This window comes from Rosa chinensis, chromosome 4 (assembly GCF_002994745.2).
Source record: "Rosa chinensis cultivar Old Blush chromosome 4, RchiOBHm-V2, whole genome shotgun sequence".
In the NCBI taxonomy this organism is placed as follows: domain Eukaryota; kingdom Viridiplantae; phylum Streptophyta; class Magnoliopsida; order Rosales; family Rosaceae; genus Rosa; species Rosa chinensis.
In genome coordinates this window covers 53,761,944-53,785,629 of record NC_037091.1, presented here as the reverse complement: position 1 = coordinate 53,785,629, position 23,686 = coordinate 53,761,944, and the positions used below count along the sequence as shown (strand labels likewise).

General features: G+C 39.1%; 4 protein-coding genes across 4 annotated transcripts; 3 read left to right on the top strand and 1 right to left on the bottom strand.

Moving 5' to 3' along the window:
• Positions 1-8,352: 8,352 nt before the first annotated feature.
• LOC112199560 lies at positions 8,353-8,859 on the top strand. The gene has a single exon (XM_024340561.1). It carries the CDS (start codon positions 8,353-8,355, stop codon positions 8,857-8,859), a length of 507 nt encoding a protein of 168 aa, XP_024196329.1.
• Positions 8,860-10,149: 1,290 nt separating this feature from the next.
• LOC112197723 (glycine--tRNA ligase, mitochondrial 1) lies at positions 10,150-14,157 on the top strand. Its single transcript, XM_024338526.2, has 9 exons — positions 10,150-10,660; positions 11,212-11,594; positions 11,743-11,860; positions 12,069-12,266; positions 12,351-12,581; positions 12,896-12,955; positions 13,037-13,117; positions 13,205-13,610; positions 13,726-14,157. Exons 1-9 carry the CDS (start codon positions 10,169-10,171, stop codon positions 13,956-13,958), a joined length of 2,202 nt encoding a protein of 733 aa, XP_024194294.1. The 5' UTR covers positions 10,150-10,168; the 3' UTR covers positions 13,959-14,157.
• A 585-nt stretch (positions 14,158-14,742) lies between these two features.
• LOC112200715 (cytochrome b-c1 complex subunit Rieske-4, mitochondrial) lies at positions 14,743-16,686 on the top strand. The gene is made up of 2 exons (XM_024341723.2): positions 14,743-14,999; positions 15,818-16,686. The coding sequence occupies exons 1-2, from the start codon at positions 14,816-14,818 to the stop codon at positions 16,462-16,464; spliced, it is 831 nt and encodes a 276-aa protein (XP_024197491.1). The 5' UTR covers positions 14,743-14,815; the 3' UTR covers positions 16,465-16,686.
• Positions 16,687-17,713: 1,027 nt separating this feature from the next.
• On the bottom strand, positions 17,714-20,827 carry LOC112195742 (phosphatidylinositol transfer protein 3). Its single transcript, XM_024335930.2, has 6 exons — positions 20,369-20,827; positions 19,365-19,617; positions 19,156-19,192; positions 18,814-18,919; positions 18,577-18,687; positions 17,714-18,066 (listed from the first exon to the last, which is right to left on the bottom strand). The coding sequence occupies exons 1-6, from the start codon at positions 20,489-20,491 to the stop codon at positions 17,950-17,952; spliced, it is 747 nt and encodes a 248-aa protein (XP_024191698.1). The 5' UTR covers positions 20,492-20,827; the 3' UTR covers positions 17,714-17,949.
• Between the last annotated feature and the right edge of the window lie 2,859 nt (positions 20,828-23,686).

Below are 23,686 nucleotides of genomic sequence, written 5' to 3'. Positions count from 1 at the left end.
CTATTGTTATATTGAATGCACCCCATAATTAGATTCATATATTAGATGTGCCGTAATTTCTTTTCTTTATTTTTCCTTACGCCGTATGTTTAGATGCGCCAACTTTTTGCTGTATATTTCCTTGTTTAGTGGAAACATTTATATAAACTAGATACACGAAAATCTCATTTGTCTATTTCTCTCTTGCGCTTTACAACTATATGCGTCGACAATTTGTTTCTTCCTTATTTAGTGCAATCGTCTACGTAGATTAGATGCACTGTAATTTTTTTTGTTTTTTTTTTTTTGCTATTTTGAAAATTAAATACTTTAAATGCAATCTTTTACCTTTAGTTGGTTGCCCCGCAATTTGGTTAGTCTGTTATTTTCGATCAAATAGTCAACGTGATACATAAAACAACAATCATATGAAATAAGACATCCACGAGCTACATCTATGATATAACGGCATACTGTACTAGAATTATTACTGTGTCGCTTACCTTAGTTTCTTGTTAGTGAAGATTCATGGTCGTCAAGGATTATGGCTATGAAGTTATGTTCAAATAGTCAATTAATTCATTAACTAATTGTCCTCACCTATCGTTGAATTTAGTTCAACGATGAAGGATAATGAGACAAATACATTAATTTAAACTGTCTCATCATTCTACACTTTTGGATTTAGATCTAACAGGAGTTGAGCACAGCTGACTAAAAAATCAATTGATTGCCTGAACGAAACTATATGATGTGTTATATTTTGGTTTAGTTTTATCTCTTACTTTCACTTTGTGAATAAGTGGGCTTATGTTTATTATAAACATATATATATGTGTGTGTGTGTGTGTTTATCTGTGTTTTTTCTAGCTAATGGAACTGTACTCAGGTGATCATTTGATTATGTATTCATTCATGTTCGGCAAACAATAATGAGGACAAAATAATGAATTTATTTGGCTCATTGTTCTCTAATGTTGAATTTAAGTCTAACGACAATTGAACACGACTGAGTACATAATCAATTGACCACCATGACACCATTACATCACTCCTAGCTAATGTCAATGACAATGCTATTTGAGATTTGGTGGGTACGACTAACCTAAAAATTTCTCCATTCATATTACCTTTGATGTTTGTAATCCTACTTACAACTGTGCCTTTAAATAATTAGAAAGAAAAAAAAATTGGTCAATGGAATCGTAGTTTGCACGTCATGAAAAGTAAATTCACTCAACTTTTTTATTTTGTATTATTTTAATCTAGCTTTTACATGTGAAGCTGTCAGAGTTAATCCGAATAGTGAGGGAGAGTGAGAAAAACAAAAAAAAAGTAATGAGAAGTTCCTACGGAGGCATTGGTAGGAAAAAAAAAAATTAAACCTCCTGTCCGGTGTGTATTTGAGTAAATATTCTGACATGACAAAATAAGTGTGGGATTGTGGTTAGAACTGTCAATTCTGACACGATTCGAAAAAATGGGCCAGTCACGGATCAACCCGTGTGGGAGTGGTCAAATTCTGTTGGGCCTGCAATTAAGGTGATTAACTCCGCAGTTAGTATGATGTTAAATTTTAGTCATGAATGCGGCGATTATTACGACAATAACTACGCACAATAATTATGATTATAAGTGCGCAATGAATGACTATCATAAATACGCAATGAATGATGGTTTATGATGGTCATAAGTATGCAATTATTAACTGTTATTAGTGCAGCAATAATTGTCATTATAAGTGTGTAAATAAATGCAGCCATCAAAGTAGAAATAATGGCGGCTTGTTCCTGAAGTAAGTCATCGCCTATATAAAGGAGGATCGACGTCCAGGTAATCCATCGAATTCCAATTCTCTCTACTCAACTTTTAAGTAACGTACTGACTTAGGCATCAGAGAGTTTTCTGCAGGTACCCCCCTTCTCCTCGAGCCGACGGTCAAACTCCAAGTCAACGCTCGAGGGAAGCTTCTCGATTGTTCCAGGTCAGCTCCCGCTCCAGTCCGCATTAATTGGTGAGTCAAACTCCTCAACGGAATTTTTCGACACCAACAATTGGCGCCGTCTGTGGGAAGCACTTTTTCCTAAAAAGTGATGGCGGAAGCTGCCCCTGACGGGATTCTATTTCTGTCACTAAGGACTGGGAGTGATGGAATACAAGCCCGAAGTGACAAAAGTCTGGGTAACGTAGACTAGCGTTCTTTCCTTTAATAATCATATTCTGACTTTTTCTTTTTATATTTGAAATATATTTGTGGTCAGTGTTGTTGAAATGTATGTGCAAGGCTGGTGGCCAGAGTAAATACCCAAGGCCGGTGGATATGGAGAATAAAATGTTGTTGATCAGATTCAAAAGGAAATGGGGGCAATTCTATGTCTCATGCTGAAAATGAATCTTCGCCCTGAGGAAAGAATCGAGGCGGTCAGGGCCCGAGGAAAGATTCAGGGCGGCCAGGGCCAGAGGAAAGATTCGGGGCGGCTAGGACAACCAGGGCCAGAGGAAAGAATCGGGGCGGCCAGGGCTAGAGGAAATATTCGAGGCAAGATTTGAAGCAGCCAGAGATTGAAAATTTCCTCTTAGGACGAGTGTCCAAATAGAAAATTTGGGGGCATTGTGGGAGTGGTCAAATTCTGCTGGGCCTGCAATTAAGGCGATTAACTCCGCAGTTAGTATGACATTAAATTTTAGTCATGAATGCGGCGATTATTACGACAATAACTACGCACAATGATTATGATTATAAGTGCGCAATGAATGACTATCATAAATATGCAATGAATGATGGTTTATGATGGTCGTAAGTATGCAATTATTAACTGTTATTAGTGCAGCAATAATTGTCATTATAAGTGTGTAAATAAATGCAGCCATCAAAGCAGAAATAATGGAAGTAAGTCATCGCCTATATAAAGGAGGCTCGACGTCCAGGTAATCCATCGAATTCCAATTCTCTCTACTCAACTTCTAAGTAACGTACTGACTTAGGCATCAGAGAGTTTTCTGCAGGTACCCCCCCTTCTCCTCGAGCTGATGGTCAAACTCAAAGTCAACGCTCGAGGGAAGCTTCTCGATTGTTCCCGGTCAGCTCCCGCTCCAGTCCTCATTAATTGGTGAGTCAAACTCCTCAACGGAATTTCTCGACACCAACAACCCGCCAACACTAAGTGAACCCATATAACTCAATTATGTTGTACTTCTTCTTGAAATTTTGGACGTTGGGAGTATTTGATCATAGGGTATTTTCGAGTATTTGGAGTATTATAACCCAATTTTCGAGTATTTGGACGACTTGAAAAAATGGGCCAGCCACGGATCAACCCGCCAACACGAAGTGAACCGATATAACTCAATTATGATGTACTTCTTCTTGAAATTTTGGACGTTAGGAGTATTTGATCATAGGATTAAATAATTTGAAATATTTTACTTTATAATTATTTGATTTAATTAATTATGAATTATATATAATTATTTATATTATTCGTCTTGTGGAGTTTTTAGCGAATTTAATCAATTTATGCATTTTTTTAGTTAAATGAGTCGTATTGTTAACCTTTAAATTGGTCATTTTGTCTAACACTACACGACATATTTATTAAATGGGTTAAGTGGGTTGGAAACGGGTAACCCATTTAATAAATAGATTAAGTTTGAGTTTAAATTTTTGACACGATTATTAAATGTGTTGAGTTTGAGTTTGTCTCTTGCGACACGACAAATACCTTGACCCAACCCGACATGACACGACACGACCGATTGACAACCCTAATTATGGTAGAACTTGTGGAAAAATAAAGGGTGAATTGTGAAATGCCACATACTATTTGGTCTAGTGACATAAGTCTCTATTTTGTAGGTGAGAGTTGTCGTGCATTCGGCTCACAAAATACTGGTTGTTGTAATTCTCAATTGTTGATGTAATCAAACAAATTAAATATAATGGGTGGATGGCTAGACATTACTATAATTTTTGTTTTTTTTTTTTTTTACCCGCTACCAACTTTTTATAAGAAATCAAATTTCATATTGAATACATGGAAGTGGTAGTATAGAAGGAAAGTAATATCTGAAAAATAACGAAATAAATGGAAACTAGTTTACTATTTTTACACAAACAGGAAAAAAAAATCAAGCACCACCAAAAAATGAATTGAGGTAGGGTAGAGTTATATTCATTCAACCTTAATCCATATGTAACCTAATTGTAATAAGTTTTATCCTTATAAAGTTTAATTTTTTTCTTTTGTAATTGGTTTGTTTATATTGTTTTTCTTACAGTTTCAGATTATCTTTAGTGTCATATGAATTTCATAATTGATTCAATTGAACAATAATTCAATCTCAGATCACACTGTAAATAGATAATACGATTGAATTCCAGATGATAACTCGATCACATATGATTGAAGTGAAGAATAATACAACTGATGACAATGCAAAAGGACAATATATAAGATCAAAATCGAAATCGTTCAACCTAGTCCACCTTTAATAGGATTGCAATCGTTTCTTTTTTCATGCGCAATGTTAGTGCATTGGTTTTTGTCATCGGATTGTTCTTTACACTTTCCTCACATTTTAAGTTCTTAATTTGTTTGAATAAACAGATTCAGTTTCAGATTGTATTGGAAATGGATAAAAAGACACAAAAACGAAATCCAATAAATTCAAATTGAACAAAACGAAAAATAAAGCTCAAACCTTAAAATACGACAATGTCAAACTCATATGATAAAATCGTACAACGATGCCTAACAGCCTAGGTTTGCAACCTAGAACTCCAACTTGAACTCGAATGCCGCACGAGAGGACGAGGAACAATTTCGATGCAAAATCAATAGTGTAGAAACGCGATTGTATATTACCCTAAGTAAGGATAAAATAGGAAACGAACATTGAAAAGATCCGAGACTAATTGTACTCAGACATTATATCATTTAGAGGCTGAGAGCTCGGGACCAATTTTTTCTACTTATATTATTACAAGAAAGTAAGGAATTTGGATTATTTACTTATTTTCGATACACGGGACTTGTACTTTTTCTTTTATATTATAGAGAGATTGATATTTTGACCTAGCTTTATCCTAAATTATTTCCAACCCCGCACCCCTCCACCACTTGGACTAACCTTCAAGACAAAAGTATAAAAGTTTTAACCTTCTCTAGAGCTACAAGTCAAAACAACTTGTACATTTCAACTTCGTGCCCTACTTTGTTCACATTATACAAAAGTTGTTGAATTTAATAATCGCATTATTAAACATCTAAACCATTTAATTGTATCTAAGATGGAGCCTGGAATTTTGAGACCCAAGATAAGTTTATAAAATAGCCCCATATATTAAAAAAAAAAAATGGTACTAGTACTGAGCAAATTATTTTTATTTATTACAACAAACAAATCTTACTGCTATGGCAGAAAGTTGTTAGACACTTCAGAAGAACGTCACTCTCTCTCTCTCTCTATCTCTCTAAGGTTAGGGTTTTCACGTTCTGTTCAAGTTTCAACTGCCTCATCATGAGTTCCGTTGATGTCATGGTTGCCCGACTCGCCTCCTCTCTTGCACTGGCAGAGGGAAAGAAGAAGGTAGATCTCCGTCCATCGTAAGGCAAGGGCTTGCGACAATCTGAAGTTTTTATGGTTGGAAATGACAGGACCCGCCCCGAATTTCACCCTAAAATCCGAGGTGGCCCTGTGGGGCCCACCTTAGGGATAACTCTACCAAAAATTCGGCAGAGTTACCTCTAAAATAGACTACCCAAAAACCTGTAAAACACACAAAAACACTTCAAGCAAACCGACCTTATACTCCTGGAGCCACCCTGCTCCCAATTACCAACAACTCCACTTTCACAAAACACAAAACTCAAAAATATTAATCCCAAAGGTTATCAGAGCAATACTACTATACACAAGGCTATAAAAAGAAGAGTAAAGGATCAAGCGATCCTACGCTGCGGAAGTAGTGACAACTATGCCTCAAATGTCATGTACGCCCGACCTCCACTAATTCGCCTGCAAACTGGGCATTAGAAACCGAAAGGCTCAGGGGAAAGTAGACGAAAAACGTTAGCGTGAGTGGACAAAATAAACAATTTAAAAGAAAAAGGATTTCATACTTTCCCACATTTATTTCATTAAAAACCGATGCATGCACAAATGGTAAAACACATTTAACTTTAAATCCAAGGATTTCAAAACGATACACCGACTAGCCCCGCTAGTCACAAGATTCGAAAAACAAATATATTGTAAAACCGAAATCTCGTTTCTCAAGAAGATAAGACCAGCCCCGCTGGCTACAGTGAAAATCGGACTAGCCCCGCTAGTCAAGCAACGAAAAAAATATGGGGAAGAAGTTTCACCATACGAAAGAAGGGAGCCTCCCAGGCTCGGGTCGGAGTGTCCCACACTCTGGAGCATCCCATGCCCTGCTCTTACTCACCCACGAACACATAGTAAGCAGAGAGGAGTACTAATAGGCTAGCTAGCAATAAATATGACGACCCAGGTATGGTGGGTTAAAATCATACGAAAATAAAAAATCAGTAAGACTTCCCCATAAGTCCCGCGAATAAAGAAAACACAGGTACGATTCCCAACCGTACCCGGAAATTCTCGTAGAAAGCCACAAAAATCGACAGCGTGTCCCACACGCTAAAAGAATAATTAGATCATCATCAAGGCATTCCCAATGCCAAAACCGAAGGTCGATAAATAAATATGAAAACTAACTCCATCGAAATCTCATTTCGAAAATCTCTTATAAAATCTCAAATCGACGAATAGCAATATAATATAAATAGTATAATTTCGGAAATCACCTCGGAAAAATAATTCGTCGAAATTCAACATAAATTATAAACTTGAATCCGAGCATAACAAATTAATATCCGAAATTCACAAGCGGTATAAATCATAATTACTTCATGAAAATCATTAATGAAAGCAAATCCACGAGATAAATCGAAATCAAATTCCGAAATCAATTCATATGCTCGGAAAATAATATGTTAATAAAATAAAGCATTAATTCAAGAAAATAAACGCATGCATCATTATTTAAAACAAGAGTCCACTCACAGTACTATTGGGCGACCACGCAAACGAGTTACTTCATTTAACCGTAGCTCGCGGCATTACCCTGTACACAATTATATTTCCGTAAACGGCAATCCGATAAAATAATTACGAACCTAAACGAAACCTGAAAATCCCTATCTCCATTACTTCTCAAATTCAACCCAAATCTCTCCCACAACACCAATTCCTCAATTAACATATTCCAAAACGAAAACGAGGGAAATCCGACGGCCGAATTTCCAACAATTCAATCACAAAACTTCAAACTTCGGAAATTCACAAATAATTCCAAACTCCTCCATAATTCACCAAACTTCACATACAAGCTCTACAACATATATACAATTTAATGGGCTAAAAACCAAAATTAAAACACTGCCCTACACGCCTCCACGCGCCACCAACAGTGGCAGCGCGTGGGCCCAACGCGCCACCGGCAACCACCTCCGATGGCCACCAAAATTTGGCAGCACCATCTACTCAACAAATCCAACCTCTTTCTCAACTACAACAAGTTCCAATTTTACCTGGAAGAGATCCAATTTGGCCGGTGAAAAATTTCCAGAAATTCCAAGAACCCTAGAAATTGAAATTGTTAATTCGACCTCTACACTGCAAATTGAAATGAAAGACCTTAGGGGAAATGATCTATGTCAAAAACCGAACCTTCGACGCCAATTTGGTGGCCGGAGATTGTCGGAATCGGAAAATATCGGCGTTGACTCAAAACTGCTACAGTGACCGTCCTCTTCTTCTCGTTTCTGCATCTTCCATAGTTCATATTAAGCTACGAAATGAACCCAGAAATGAAGGGAAGGAAGAGAGCTTTCCAACGACATCTTATACGTCAAAATCCGTCGCCGGATGGAGGAGTTATGGCCGGAAGAAGGTGAAGAGGTCGGAGAGGAAGAGAGAATCAGGAGGGCTCGGTAAGTTTCCGAAAATGGAAACTTACCACAGTAACTCGGCTATTTATAGAAAATTACTATAAACAGTAACTTTAGTATTTTGGCCATAACTTTCTCATATGAACTCTGATTTTTACGTACCACATATGCACGCGCTCGGTTTAACGTCCTCTACAACTTTCATGAAAACATTTTCTCAAATTTTGACCCGAACAAAAAGTCATATTTTAGGGCGCCCTAATAGTACTGAAACGACAGTAAAAGTGAAAGTAAATGGCGTTTACCGTCCTAATGATTAGTAAATCAGTAAATTTAGGTTCGGGACGTAACAGGAAAACTCCTCACTGCTAGGGAGTTCAAGGTCCGTTCCTTCCTAGGTATGTTTCGATCTGCCTGGAGGGTCAATGAGACGCTGCAAGTTGAAGAAGCTGAAGGAGGTAGGGTTTTGTTCACTTTTTCAGATCCCACAGATCGAGCTAGGGTTTGGAGGGGCGCACCGTGGGGTTTTAACCGTGCTCCTGTGGCTTTGGCTGAGTATGATGGGGTTATGCTAATTGAGAAGGTGCCATTGGTGAAATCCTCCTATTGGATCACGATGCAGGATATTCCACCTGCGTTTAGATCTGAAAGGGTGATGACGATGATCGGATATGTGTTGGGAGACTTTCAGGAGATTGATAAGCAGGGGAAGAAGGTTGGCAAGTACCAGATTAGGGTTGAGATTCCTCTGATTAGGCCATTGTCCTTTCAACGTTGGTATTGGGTGGAGGACACAGTGGAGTTTCTATGCAAATTCAGGTATGATAAGTTGTTTGGGAGGTGTGGAGTGTGTGGGTTGATCACCCATGTTGGACTGCCGTGCTCGGGGCCGCCGCTGAACGAATAAGATGATGCTGCAGAGCGCACGGTATTAGGGCCGTCGCCAGTGGCGCAGGGTAATGCCATACAGGTCGGGATCGGCGGCTTGACTACGGGGTCGGGTTCTGAAGGTTGCAGCCATGTAGCTGCGTTCAATCCTAGGGTTTCTTTCAATGGGCACAGTTTGATCTTCAAGACTCAACTCCCTAGGATGATCCCGGAGCAAGTCCTGTGCAATCCTACATATTTGGTGCAAAAACCACGTCGTAAGGTGAGCATTAGAGAGATAGATGAGTTTGATGGTATGGTGGAATCATTAACAGGCAAGCGTCGTTCTAGGGTTGAGGCTGAAATCACCATATCTCCAAAGAAATTCAAATTGAGTTTGGCAGTTGGTAAAAAAAAATATGGAGCCTGCTGATATGGGGTTGGTCTCACTGCCACAGAATGTTCAAGGCATGGTGAAAAAGAAGAGAGGGAGGCCAGTGGGAAGCAAAAATAAAATCCTATCTGGTACCGCGGCAAAGATGAAGGACTTGAAGGTAGATGGTGTTGGGAAGCGGAAATCTGCTAAGAAGAGTCTGTTGTCTAACCTGAATGGTGCAGATGCTACTGCAAGCTCTAATCCGAAAGGAAAGGAGCTAGTTGTGGCATAGATCTTCGTTGCCTAGGGTTTCAAGCCTGTGTAGGTTGGGAGAGCTTCTATAAGTTTTCTGAGACGTTTCTAGTTACTTGCTTTGTACCACAATTGCGTGATTGGCAGGTAGAGACTAGTTGAATGATTTCATTTCCTTATAAGACGAGGAAATCCTTTCTTGTATAGGCATCAAGCGAGCGCTTTTAGAACTTTAATTGTTTGCATTTTCTTAGGTAGGTTGTACTGGTTGTTACTTACCAGGGTTCTTATTTGAGGGTTTGTAGACTCTAGCTTTTTCATGGCTATTGATTCTAATGATATCAATTTCTATTCAAAAAAAAAAAAAATTTCTTACTGCTATGGCGCTATCACTCAGTCTAATATTTTATCAGCATTTTAGTTATGAGTAGAATCTCACCCTTTTGTTATGTTATTATTATTTTTTAGTTATGGTGTCTTGTTCGTAAAATCATCCAATTCAGGGATAATTTTTTCTAGACAAAGAATCGCGCATATCAATTGAGAAAAGAAAAAAAAATATTCGCCCGAATTATTCGCCACCTATTCTGGATAGTGGTTGATGAAAGATATCCAGATATCAACGGTAACGATCCGCACCCCAAACGCGACGTCGTTTCAGGGGGTTTGATTCTCACTAAACCCTAAACAGTCGCATTCTACACTATCATCCACTCTTCGCATGCGCATCCTCACTTTCCTAACCTCATCGATACCAATTGGCCACACTTTCTTCACTCGTCTCACTCGCTCCTCATCGTCTCTACCTCTCCGCTTCAGAACCACCACCACCATGGCCGCTTCTTCCTCCTCCGAGGACTCCCTCCGCAAAGCCCTCTCCGAGAAGCTCTCGGAGGTCGAGAGCCAGGGCAACCAGGTCCGTTCTCTGAAGAAATCCGGCGCCGCCAAGACGGAACTTGACGCCGCCATTGAGGCCTTGAACGCGCTCAAGCTTGAGAAGGCGTCGATCGAGAAAGACCTCCAAGCCACCATCAGCGGCGACGACGGCGGCTCCGTTAACAAGGAGGCGTTACGTCAGGCTGTGGTGAATACTCTGGAGCGCCGTTTGTTTTATATTCCCGCTTTCAAGATTTACGGCGGCGTTGCTGGCCTCTACGACTACGGGCCTCCTGGTTGCGCCGTCAAGTCCAATGTCCTAGGGTTTTGGCGTCAGGTACAGTACGATTCTTCTCCAATTTTTTGCTAAATTGGTATATGGATTATTTTGCTTTGCAATTCAAGCTGTTCATACTGAAGTGATTAAAACGTTCTATCTGCTAATACTCAATTCAAATGAAGAATAAGTTCATGTTCTACAATGGATTGAGAATAGATGAAAACAGAAACGTGTATGAGAAGCAAAATGTATTCGTTTGCTATGAGTATTTCATTACTAAATGCTAGAGGCTTCATACTTGTTTTGTTGAATTTTAATCATGTGTCTTCTATGCTGATTCTATCGTGCTACTTTGATATGGATTACTGTATTCGGTTCTAGTCCTGTTTTTGAAAAGATAGGGAGAACAAATTGAAACAACAACTAGAACTAGATAAGGATCAGATGCCTTTTTTCCAAACTTCATATATCGTAGTTTATTCATACCTTGGGTATTTGCTTCTACTTGTATTAGTTTTCTTGATGTCCTTGTAAAATTTACTCTTAACTGGCAAGCGAAACTTAAGAGTGGCATGGTGTTTCAAGTCTTATGGGATTCAATTTTGCAGCATTTTGTGCTTGAAGAGAACATGTTGGAAGTTGACTGCCCTTGTGTCACACCTGAGGTGGTTTTGAAAGCATCGGGTCATGTGGAGAAATTCACCGATCTTATGGTTAAGGATGAGGCGTCTGGGATGTGCTACAGAGCTGATCACTTGCTCAAGGATTACTGTAAAGATAAGCTTGAAAAGGACCTCAGAATTACTTCAGAGATGGCAATGGAACTGAAAGAAGTACTTTCCAAATTAGATGTCCTCTCCGCTGAAGAGCTGGGTGCATGTATAAAGAAATATGGTATTACAGCCCCTGACACAAAGAACCCTCTCTCGGATCCTTATCCATTCAACCTGATGTTTCAAACATCAATTGGTCCTTCTGGTGTGAGCACCGGGTGAGGTTTTAAAAACTCATGGAACATATTTTGTTCCTTTGTTTATGTATTAGTTCCCTACATGATATGTGTCCAGATAATTTCAAAAGCTTCCTTTTTCCATTAATCCTCCCTATTGTAGTGTCTTATAACATATATTCTGCTGCAGGTATATGCGTCCAGAAACTGCCCAAGGCATATTTGTGAATTTTAGGGACTTGTACTATTACAATGGGAACAAACTCCCTTTTGCTGCAGCCCAAATTGGCCAGGCTTTTAGAAATGAGGTCATACTTTTCTTCGTTTGATTCTGTGATACTGCTTTCCTTGTGGGCAGATATTTGTTTATATATTGAAATGGCTGTGAAATTACAAAATAAAAATGGTTTGTAATTTGTGGTTTCTCCTACTAGCCAATGGTTCTGTGCTCATTCTTCTTGATGGAAGGTCCAGATTCGGTTTCTTTGTTGGACTCATAGTTTATTCCTGATGCAGATATCACCTCGCCAAGGTCTTTTGAGAGTCCGTGAGTTTACACTTGCAGAGATTGAGCACTTTGTTGACCCCGAAGACAAATCTCACCCAAAATTCTCTGATGTTGCACATTTGGAGTTTCTGATGTTCCCAAGGGATGAACAGAAGCCTGGCCAGTCTGCAAGGATAATCTCACTAGGTGAAGCTGTATCTTCTAAGGTTGGTTTCTATCTCATTTTACCTTACCTTGGTTGTGTTCTTCTCCCTATTTCATTGACATTGTTGTTTCTTAATATCATGTAGGATTCTAAAATTGTCGACAACGAAACACTTGGCTACTTTATTGGGAGAGTATACCTCTTCCTCACTCATCTGGGTATAGACAAGAACCGTTTAAGGTTCCGGCAGCACCTTGCAAATGAAATGGCTCACTATGCCCAGGACTGTTGGGATGCTGAGATTGAGACTTCATATGGCTGGATTGAGTGCGTGGGTATTGCAGATAGATCTGCGTATGACTTGAAGGCTCATTCGGTAATGACTTGTTAACTATTGCTAACGGACTTCAAGTAAAGTATAAATTTGCAGTCAAAAAGTATAAATATGCAGTCTTCTTTGTCAGTGATCATTATAACCAGATGGTGGGATTTATAATCAAGAAAGCAATTGCTATTGTTGTTCTATTTAATACGTCTGGTTCAGTGGTATTTTGAATGTGAACTAAAATTTCACTTTTTAAAATAAATTCATATACCCTCAGAATAGAAGGTTTACAGCATAAACTGTTGCTATGAGGCTTGATGTGATATCTATATGCTCATCGATTATTGTTTTTTGTTTTATGGCAGGAGAAAAGTAGAGTTGATCTTGAGGCACAGGAAAAATATTCCGAACCAAGAGAAGTTGAGGTAATGCATTTTCATCCTGTGAACAGCCACTGTGTTTAGTAAACATGCTTTTTCATTACTGATTTGTTTTTGTAATTTCAGAAATTGGTTATATCTCCTGTAAAGAAAGCGATTGGTCTTGCTTTCAAGGGGGACCAAAAGAAAGTACTTGAAGCTTTGGAGGTGAATTCACTCTACTGGTTTGTCATTTCGTGACTTGATTGAAAATGGGATTTTGTGTTTATGCATGTATTGCCTTGTGCATTTCAGGCCATGAAAGAAGAAGAAGCTTTGAAAATGAAGACTGATTTAGAGTCAAAAGGGGAGGTAGAGTTTTATGTCTGCACTCTAGAGAAGAAAGTATCTATTAATTCAAGTATGGTAACAATTTCAAAGGAGAAAAAGAAAGAACACCAGAGAGTATTCACGCCCTCGGTAATTGAGCCTTCTTTTGGCATCGGTCGGATAATATATTGCCTCTATGAGCACTCATACTACATGCGGCCAAGTAAAGATGGGAATGAACAGTTTAATGTGTTCCGTTTTCCCCCTCTTGTGGCACCCATCAAGTGCACAGTTTTCCCGTTGGTTCAGAAGCAAGAGTATGAGGAAGTTTCTAAAGTCATTTCCAAATCACTGACTGCATCTGGGATATCACATAAAATTGACATCACAGGTATGGGAACTTGAGCCATTTTGTGCTTTTAGTTGGAATTAATGGGTTACTGACCCTAATTTATAAACCAATTGGTTATGAGTTTGTCAACTGTTTGATTTTGGATATTCCTCAGGTACCTCAATTGGGAAACGATACGCACGGACTGATGAACTGGGTGTACCGTTTGCAATCACAGTTGATTCCGTATCTTCTGTGACAATCCGGGAACGAGACAGCAAGGATCAGATCCGGGTTGATGTGAGTGAGGCAGCGTCTGTTGTCAAGGATATAGCTGAGGGAGTGAGGACATGGGCGGATGTGTGGTCGGCTTTCCCACACCATTCTTCTGGCTCAGCAGACGAGTAGATTTTGGGCTATTTAAAACCATCATAGTCGACATATGATGTAGCTTTTGAGTCTGGAATTTTGTTACAGTACAAAGCATACTTGGTTGTTAATTAGATACATACATGTTACTTAAATTTGTTCTGACAGTCTTCTATTGTCATTTCTTTTACTTATATCACTGCAATACAAAGTTGTGCAATAACAAAGCATTCCTCTCTGAATGTGCAGCCTTGGGCTTGCCAGCAGCAAACTCTGGATCAAGTAATGCCAATTATCTTTAAGCCTTCTACGTTAATGCCAGTTTGCAGAACATTGATGAGGTCTATCGTTGCATCAAGTTGGTTTGTTACCATGAAAGTTAAAATATATTAATACATAAAAGGCGTTTGCAATTTCTCAAGTACAAAGCTGTATACTTTTAGTTTTGGTTTTTCTATCTTGTGAACGAGAGGAAAGACTTCTGCTGATTTTGTGAAAACGAAAAGAAATTCTCAACTCTCGTTTCTCTTTGATTTTATGGCGGCGAATGATTCATATAACATCATAGTGATCATACCATCTTTTCTGTTTTTTCAGTCCCTTGAGAAGGAACCAGTCCTCGGTCACAATTAATTAATTATGGGACATAGTCATTTACAAGATATCGTAATTTTTTTGTTTAGGGACTTCGTAATTCTTTTGTAAACTGTGATTTTCAATAATTTTTTAAACATTTTATTTACATTATTTGGATTTTAAAATTGTTGTGTATGAGACGCCGTCGTTTCATTGTAACTTAAGGTAGGACCTTAAATGCTGGAGTTGGACTTTGCGAACAAAAATAGAAGAGAGCTTTTTGGTTTGCGAGGGCTAGCGAGCGATTTTAGAGGAACAAGATGCTGAGAGTCGCCGGAAGAAGGCTTTCCTCCTCTGTAGGCGGCGCGTGGAGGTCGTCGCAGACATCTCCAGCCGTCCTCTCTCGATCCCATCCACTTTCCTTCAACAACAACGACGAGTCGTCCTCCGATGTCCCTTCCAGATCCCCCATCCACTATTCGCAATCTCCATTTCTCATCAGAGGTCAGCCCTAGGGTTTGGGTTCTCTAACAATGGCTTCTTTAATTGTTTGCTCATGCGTTTTCTATTTAGACCGCGATTTTGTGTAGATTGGGAAATTGCAATTGGATTATCGATTTAATGCATGGCTTTTGTGTTTCCTCTGGATCCGTTTGGTTTTGGTTTTCAATTTGGAACCCTTGCTCCATTATTCTATTGCTGAATCTGTGTTCGTTTAAATCACCATAGGCTATGCATGAAATTACGTCCTCAGTAATGTTCTGCTTTTGTTTTATGCGATTCAATGATGTTTGCAATTGAAAAGAAAGGACTGCAATCGTTTCATTATAGTTAAGCCTTTGTTTGTTTTTATCTATTGTCTGGAAAATCGTATTTATATGCAATCAATCTTATTTCTATACGGGTTGTGGTTAACTTGACTAGCTCAGTCAATACGGCAAACCCAGTATCTGGGTGCTGCTGTGCATTGTGTTAAATGTTAGCTGTTGCGACTGAGGCTTTCGGGAAAAAATGGACATTTGTTGCTTTGACTGAGCATATGCTTCTTTTGTTGATTGGTTTGCACTTGCTCTTTCTGTAGCACATATACATTTGCCTTCTAAAACACCGCGTGTATGTGATTAGGTGGGTCAGAACTGTAGTAAGGTTTTGTTATCATCTTTCTAGTAAGTTGATTAGAATATGCCTTGCCAAATACATCTCTCTCATTAGCAGTGGAATGCAAAAGGTTATGTTTTTCTTCAGTTTAGAATTGAAATTTATATGTGTTGAGATAATAGTTTACGCAACTTTTTTATTGAAAGATTGATTTCTATGAACAGGATTTTCCTCTGATGCCCTCGCTCCTGGACATGATTTTGGTGGTATGATCTCAGACGTCCCAGCTACTGTGGCAGCAGTGAAGAATCCTTCTTCAAAGATTGTATATGATGACTACAACCATGAAAGATACCCACCTGGGGATCCCAGCAAGCGTGCATTTGCTTATTTTGTCTTGACAGGTGGAAGGTTTGTGTATGCATCCTTGATCCGGCTTCTGGTCCTCAAGTTTGTTTTGAGCATGTCTGCCAGCAAAGATGTCCTTGCTCTTGCTTCCCTTGAGGTTGACCTATCCAGCATTGAGCCTGGCAGTACTGTTACTGTCAAGTGGAGGGGGAAGCCAGTTTTTATTAGGCGTAGAACTGAAGATGACATCAAGTTGGCTAATAGTATTGATGTTCAGTCACTTCGTGATCCTCAACAGGACTCAGAGAGGGTTAAGGATCCAGAATGGCTTATTGTTGTTGGGGTCTGCACTCACTTGGGGTGCATCCCCTTGCCAAATGCTGGTGACTTTGGCGGATGGTTTTGCCCATGCCATGGTTCACACTATGACATTTCTGGTAGGATCCGCAAGGGGCCTGCACCCTACAATCTTGAGGTACCCACTTACAGTTTTTTGACCGAGAACAAGTTACTCATTGGGTGAGAATTGCTGGGCAGTTTTTTTTTTTTTTCTGGTGCTGAATTTTTACATGAGGTCTCATTATTCATAGTTCCTCTACATCAGGGAAAAAGTGATGTTTGCAACCTTAAATTTTTCTTTTTGCCTATTTCAGTTGTGATTTATACTTGGATTTTGTATCTGTTGTCTGCACTGGATGGAGTTCAGATTTTTGAATAACAAAAATAATCAAATTTTTGTTTACCATGTTTAGTGTTATGGTATCTAGTTATTCAATCGATTAATTTAAGTTTGGGTATACTGTTGGTTTTTCGACACAGATTGTTGATTTGCTTGTAGACTGTCTAGTTTAAGGTTTCCCTAAGCCTTAACCAATGAGTACCGTAAAGTAAATGGTTATTTTGAGCCATCTAAGTAAAATGAGTGTAAATTTCTATGGATGTGGCAGGTTGGTTGTTTTCTTTTTGGTTATAGGCCATGTTAATATTGGCTTTTGACAGAGGATAAATCTTTAGCTCCTTGCCTGTAAGGAGCAAAGCTATGGCATCAGGAATTTCTTACTTTTCCCAAATGAGATGTAACTTGTAAGGCCCTGCAATATTAATATACATCAAATCAAACTATGCTAGATGATTTCTATTTTAATTTGAATTTGCTTTCTGCATAAATTTGTATAAGGTCAATACTCAGGGCAAGCAGCAAAATTGTCTTTGGATGCCTGTAACCGGTTAATCACCTTGTCAATTTGTCATCAAGCAGCAAAAACGTTACAAGAGGGGTTTAGCCCATTAGGACTTTTATTCAAATTAATTTGAAAAACAACCCTGGGCGTCTTCAACAAAAGCTGTTGATCATTGAGCCTCTCATTCATCGGTAAAGGGTCAATGATCAATTTTAGCCTAATGGGCTAAACCCCTCTTGTAACGGTGTTCTTGTGTCTGAAGCTACATCTGCTTAGATCAAATTCAAAAGCCTAATGTTTGATAGACAAATTCAAAGAGTATAATCAGAGAGAAAAAAAAAGTAGTGTAGAAATTTATTCAAATTAATTTGAAATACAACCCCGGGCGTCTTCAACAAAAGCTGTTGATCATTGAGCCTCTCATTCATCGGTAAAGGGTCAATGATCAATTTTAGGGCTAAACCCCTCTTGTAACGGTGTTCTTGTGTCTGAAGCTACATCTGCTTAGATCAAATTCAAAAGCCTAATGTTTGATAGACATATTCAAAGAGTATAATCAGAGAGAAAAAAAGTAGTGTAGAAACAAGGGCATGAGCAGACAAGCGTAGCAATAACTCAAAATAGGTAATACAATATTTGAAGATGTTGAAGACAAGCGTAGCAATAACTCATGTGGCAGATGTCTAAGGGTTGAGAATGTAGAATTTGTTATCAAGTAGTAGAACATAAAAGAGAAGATGAAGCTGCTACTTTGTTTTGGAATGAAGAAGCGTTTATATGTATTTGTCTTTCATCAATATCACTGAGCAGGGCGTGAAGGTATTTCATTAGCAGTCTTGGATCGGAACTAATGGCAATTTGCCGCCATATACATCCGGTAGCTGGCTCTCATCAATATCACCAAGTAATGTGGAGTTCAGCTTTTTGTTCTCAACAAAAATGATCTGCAAGGATATATGGTAAAAGACTGATGAGTTGAACTAGGCTGAAGATGATAGTAACAATTACTATGAATATATCAGTTCAATATGCTTCTAACTCATATAACTAATAACAGAACAGAAAAATTCCTGGGATGCGAAATGTTTCAAGTCATGCCAGAGTCACTATATCATGATATGTCTTTCCTCCCACTATCCCTAATTTCTATACATCAACCTTATTTCCACACCATGTTTACTGATTCAAATCTTGTCCATCCACAAACTGCTTTGGCTGATGAGAGACTCATTTCCTGTTTTTCTGCCCTAAATGTATGATGCTTCTCTTTTAACTATATTTAAATCTTAGCAGTTAGTATCCAATCAACCCTTAGATTTTTTTCCCAGTTGAATAGGTCGAGAATTGTCAGCAGAACCTTAAACTATGGATGCAGTGTCTCCATTCATTTTTAAATATGGCAGCACATATGCAAATGGGCATGATCATGCAGTTCCTGATACAAACTACTTTACCTTTTTTTTGGTTTTGTCATCGATAAAAGGATAAACCATCTTCCAAGCAGTCATGAATAGGTACGGTGAATGGACAATAAATAACTTGCCAAGCCTCTCCGGATAGCAATCCTGTCCAGTTTACAAATATGTGTTATTTACTTATCAGGTGAGATTAAATGTTTATTTATTCACCTAACCAATTGATCAAATCACCTTGGCATCTTATTTGATGAAAAGGAGCAAGCAACAGCAAACCTGTAAGATTGTTAGAGCTGCTAAGTATCCACGAACATCACTGTTGGCATACCCCCATCCTTCAAGATCTGCAATGGATAAAAACTTTTCCTGCCCCGCTGGCATTCTGAAAGATAAAAACAACAGTCAATATCATGGTTACTCTCTGGGAGAGAAACTGGCTAAGAATTCAAACCTAATTTCATCCATATTAACTTCAGCACTCAATTTCTCGAATAATTCTAAAACATCAATAACCCCTTTCCCTTTTTTGGTGGTGACAATAACCCATTAAAAATCTGATTGAGCTGATTGAACTACAAATAATGATGTGCGTTACCAATGGTATGATGTGTGAGCTACCTGGCACATATCTTCTCAAGAGTGTAGACTACAAAACCTGCAAAGGAAAGTAACAAAATTTAAGCTGAATGCAAGTGATATGGAAGTTTAACTGAATGTAGGTCTCAATATGAGCCACATTATATGCAGGTCTTAAATATATCGTATATTTCCCTCACTACTGTAATTTCCTGGTTTCTTCTGAAAACAAAATTCTCAGAGGCACATACGTTTAAACTCCTCTAGCTTGGTGTGCTTATGCCTCCCACCATAGACAACAACAATGGGGCGCCCCGTCTTGTCCACGCCTTGCATAAACAACTTGTTATGAGCTAGTTCTCTTGGAATCTCCGACTCTGAGATGGAACCATTTGGCATAAATGCTTTCCTCCAACTCAGGTACTTGAGGAAGAGGTTAGAAGCCTTCTCAATGTCATGATCACGAGCCCGAAGAAATCTCCGGATCATGAAATCATCCACTTCCTGCACACCAGCATAATGCACATACAGGAAGAATATCAACAATGTGGGCAATCAATATACATATAAGGTCCTCAATGTGAATTGGGTATGCAAAATCTTTGCATTAAACACTAATTTTGTTTAACATAAGTAATAGTGGACTGAGGAATTGTATACAAGGAATCTATGATTTATCAACATTACATACTATATATATTGGGAATTTGAGCTCGAAACAACTTAAAAAGGAACCCACTTTCGTTTCCTTACAACCCACTTTAACCATAAGGCCTCGTTCGGTTCACGGAAAGGAAAGTAATTCTTTTGTCTTTCCTATGGAAAGGAAAATGAAATTTCGCAACAACTTTCCATTCGGATGTTTGGTAACGTAAGGAAAGTTATCAGGAAAGTTGTTTATGTAATAAAATAATATGTTGTGAGTAATAAATACAATGAAAGAATAGGGGATGAATCACTTTCCCCCTAATTTTCCCTTCCTTCAGGAAACGATTTCCTTTCCTTTTGCATCCCAAACACAGGAAAGGATCAAGTTTCATTTCCTGATGCTTCTTTTCCGCGAACAAACGTGACCTAAAAACTGAATCACAGTCAAAGCTTTAAACTTTAAGCAATATTAGCAGCAATGGATACAGTGATCAACCAAATTCAGCATCAAGATTAATTTTTTAATTTGACTTAATTCTCAAAACAAGATTGTCAACAAAAACAAAAGTAGCAGAAACAAAAAGAGGAAAGAGAATCCAGTTCCAACCTTGGAGGAGGGATCTTCTCTTTCCACAAGGGCTCTCATGATCCCCACTTTGCTTTTCTCAATCTCACTGCTTTCCAAGCTCTGTTGCTCTTCCATTCCCTCATCTTTCCCATTGGATTCCATTCTTCCTTTACTTCTTTTTCTTCCCCAAAACAAAACCCAGGTCTCCAAATTCTTGTTAAATATGATGAAAGTGAAAGATATGGATGACTTTAAATGCAGGCAGTTGAGAAAAGAGGAGAATTATGATGGATGAGCTGGGTTGCCGACCCATGGATTTTAACGGACCCCGGAGTTAAAAGTGACCAGCCGTTAAAGCCAGACAGAGTCGTCGTAGTCTTAATGTCGCTTTTGAAGACTTGAATGTGATTCATCTTCAACTCCATTATTGACCATAACAAATGGAACTCCATTATTGACTCTTCCTTCTGCTCCGTTTCTTGGTTTGATCGAAAGTTGGGCCTTCCATGGAGTTGGGTACAAAACAAATAGGGCCCTTGACTTTTCTTCCTTGCTTTTATGTGGAGTTGCTTTTATATCAAGACTGCTCTCTTCGAAATGCATCCTTCCAAAAGTCCGGGTCCGGATGATATGTCGCTTTTCTTTTTTTAGAAATATTGGCATACTGTAGGTGTTGATCTATGTTTAGCTATGCGTAGTTTTCTGGACACTGGAGACATTGACCAGAACACAAACTACACTTTTCTTTGTCTAATACCAAAAATCAAGAATCCTACAGAGGCGGCTCACTTTAGGCCAATTGCTTTAAGTAATGTTATTTGCAGACTCTGCTCTAAGGTTATTGCTAACAGGCTCAAACATTGGCTCCCTGATATTGTGTCCCCTTTGCAAAGTGCGTATGTGCCAGGGAGAATTATTTCTGACAACACTTTGGTCGCCAATGAAGCTGCACACTTTATGCATAAGTTTCGTCATCAGGAAACAGGTTTTTCTCTCTCTCAAATTGGATATTAGCAAGGCTTATGATCGGCTTGAATGGCAATACTTGCAAGCCATATTGACAAGGCTAGGGTTTCATCCTGCATGGGTAAATATGGTTATGAATAATGTCACAACAGTCAATTACTCTATTTTGATTCAAGGAGAGCCTACTCCTCCTATTTTGCCTACTCGGGGAATCAGACAGGGTGATCCATTGTCACCATATTTATTTATTCTCTGTGCAGAGGGTCTTTCTGCACTCATTACTCAAGCGGTGCAATGTAATTTGATCACATGACTCACCATGTGCCCACAGGCTCCTACACTACACCATCTCTTTTTTGCTGATGATAGTTTGCTCTTTGGCTCAGCTACTACCGCTGAATGTTTAGCTTTTAAACAAATCCTGGACACATATGAGAAAGCCTTAGGTTAGAAGGTTAACTTTCAGAAGAGTAGTGTCGTCTTTAGCTTGAATGTTGACATAGCCACTCAGAACAATTTGGCTGATATCCTCCAAGTTTAGCGGGTTGATGAGCATGATAAGTATCTTGGTTTACCATTGAGAGTTGGCAAATCCAAGTTTGCCAAGTTTGCATATATTAAAGAGAGGTTAACGAAGAAGCTAGTTAATTGGAAATCCAAAATTCTCAGTTGTGCAGGCAAAGAAATACTTATTAAAGCTGTGGCTCAAACAATACCTCTTTATGCCATGAATTGCTACCTTCTCCCAAAAAGCATGTGTGATGACATCCACCAGTTATGTGCTTCTTTTTTCTGGGGAGACACAGATGAGAAGAAAAAGATACACTGGAGAAGTTAGGAAAAGCTTTGTCTCACCAAACATGAAGGAGGTATGAGATTCAAAAACCTCTATGCGTATAATATTGCAATGCTTGCTAAACAAGGATGGAGAATTGTCTCCAATCCTCGCTCACTTATTGCTAGGTTGTATAAAGCAAAGTATTTTCCTCATTGCTCTTTTTGGGAAGCGGAAGTAGGTGATTCACCCTCATTCTCTTGGAGGAGTATCCTACAAGGTAGATCGGTTCTTCATGCTGGTATTCAATGGAAGATTGGGGACGGAAAGCAGGTTGACATTTGGCGGGATCGCTGGATTCCTATTCAAAACCTAATATTGATCAGCAGACCTCCTAATACTACTCTACACAAGGTTGCCGACCTAATTGATGAAAGTACTTGGCGTACAGCTGCAGTCCATAGCATCTTTCCACAAGAGGTGGCAGCGAGAGTTCTTTGCATTCCTCTTAGTCGACACTCAATAGCGGATAAACTCATTTGGGGCCCGGAGAAGAGAGGCCACTACTTTGTCAAGTCTGCCTATTGGATTGCCAGAATGAGTGTCATGCCACACGTCCTTGTCTCTACGTCTAATGGAGACTCTTACCACAGTTTATGGAAAAGCCTTTGGAAGGCAAAGGTCCTCGGCAAAGTGAGTTTATGTGCTTGGAGGGCATGTCACAATCTCCTTCCTACTCGGGATAGACTGCTTACCAAAGGGTATGAAGGTCCCTTTCAGTGCATGCTCTGTGCTCACGCCTTTGAAGATGCTGGACATCTTTTCTATCACTGCCCTGTGGCTCTTAGCATCCTTGCTACAGCACCCTTCAATCTACGCCATACGATACTTCCTAATGTACACTTCAAAGAGTGGATGTTGGAAAGAGCCTCTACCATGACACCAACATTATTTGCTCAGCTTCTAATGATTATATGGGCCCTCTGGAAGAATCGTAACAACATGTTGTGGTCTGGTACAAAGCAATCAGCTCAAGACATCACCTTAAGTAGCTTTGCGTGGCTAGAGGAGTTTCAGAAAGCTAGAAACGCTCCTACACAAGCCCCAAAGAGATTGGTGCATTCAAATTGAATGTGGATGCTGCATTCTTATCAGATCAAACCAAAGGAGGCGTAGAAGGAGTTCTTCGAAATGCTTCAGGTCAATTTGTTGCTGCATTTGCCAGTCCAATTGCACACACTGCATCTCCTAAGCAATGTGAACTGCATGCTATTAGGGCCGGTTTCGATCTCTTGAACAGGTTACAAATACAACATGTTATAGTGGAGAGTGATTGTACCGAAGCTATCTCAGAAGCTACATGTCTAGACCATTCGTTGCTAGCTAATGGGGGTCTCATTGATGACATCAAGTCTGCTGCGAGACGGATACCATATGTGCAAATCACTTTTGCACCTCGTTCATGCAATATGGTTGCACACAGACTTGCAGGCATAGGCTTTGAGGCTAGCATAGCATGGTGTGGTTAGATGTTGTTCCTACTTCCTAGTTGCATCATTGATGTCATAAACACTGATTGTAGATACCTTAGTTGAGGTCGTTCAATGAATTTTCCT

What these genes read in the sequence shown, in the direction of transcription:
- LOC112199560 (XM_024340561.1), top strand. Translation starts at nt 8,353, where the DNA reads ATGTTTCGATCTGCCTGGAGGGTCAATGAGACGCTGCAAGTTGAAGAA.
- LOC112197723 (XM_024338526.2), top strand. Translation starts at nt 10,169, where the DNA reads ATGCGCATCCTCACTTTCCTAACCTCATCGATACCAATTGGCCACACT. An exon ending in GTGAAGCTGTATCTTCTAAG is followed by an intron (nt 12,267 to 12,350) that starts GTTGGTTTCTAT and finishes AATATCATGTAG; the next exon opens with GATTCTAAAATTGTCGACAA. An exon ending in ACATAAAATTGACATCACAG is followed by an intron (nt 13,611 to 13,725) that starts GTATGGGAACTT and finishes GATATTCCTCAG; the next exon opens with GTACCTCAATTGGGAAACGA.
- LOC112200715 (XM_024341723.2), top strand. Translation starts at nt 14,816, where the DNA reads ATGCTGAGAGTCGCCGGAAGAAGGCTTTCCTCCTCTGTAGGCGGCGCG. An exon ending in ATCTCCATTTCTCATCAGAG is followed by an intron (nt 15,000 to 15,817) that starts GTCAGCCCTAGG and finishes TTCTATGAACAG; the next exon opens with GATTTTCCTCTGATGCCCTC.
- LOC112195742 (XM_024335930.2), bottom strand. Translation starts at nt 20,491, where the DNA reads ATGGAATCCAATGGGAAAGATGAGGGAATGGAAGAGCAACAGAGCTTG. An exon ending in CAAGCTAGAGGAGTTTAAAC is followed by an intron (nt 19,193 to 19,364) that starts GTATGTGCCTCT and finishes TTTCCTTTGCAG; the next exon opens with GTTTTGTAGTCTACACTCTT. An exon ending in CTTGAGAAGATATGTGCCAG is followed by an intron (nt 18,920 to 19,155) that starts GTAGCTCACACA and finishes TTTATCTTTCAG; the next exon opens with AATGCCAGCGGGGCAGGAAA.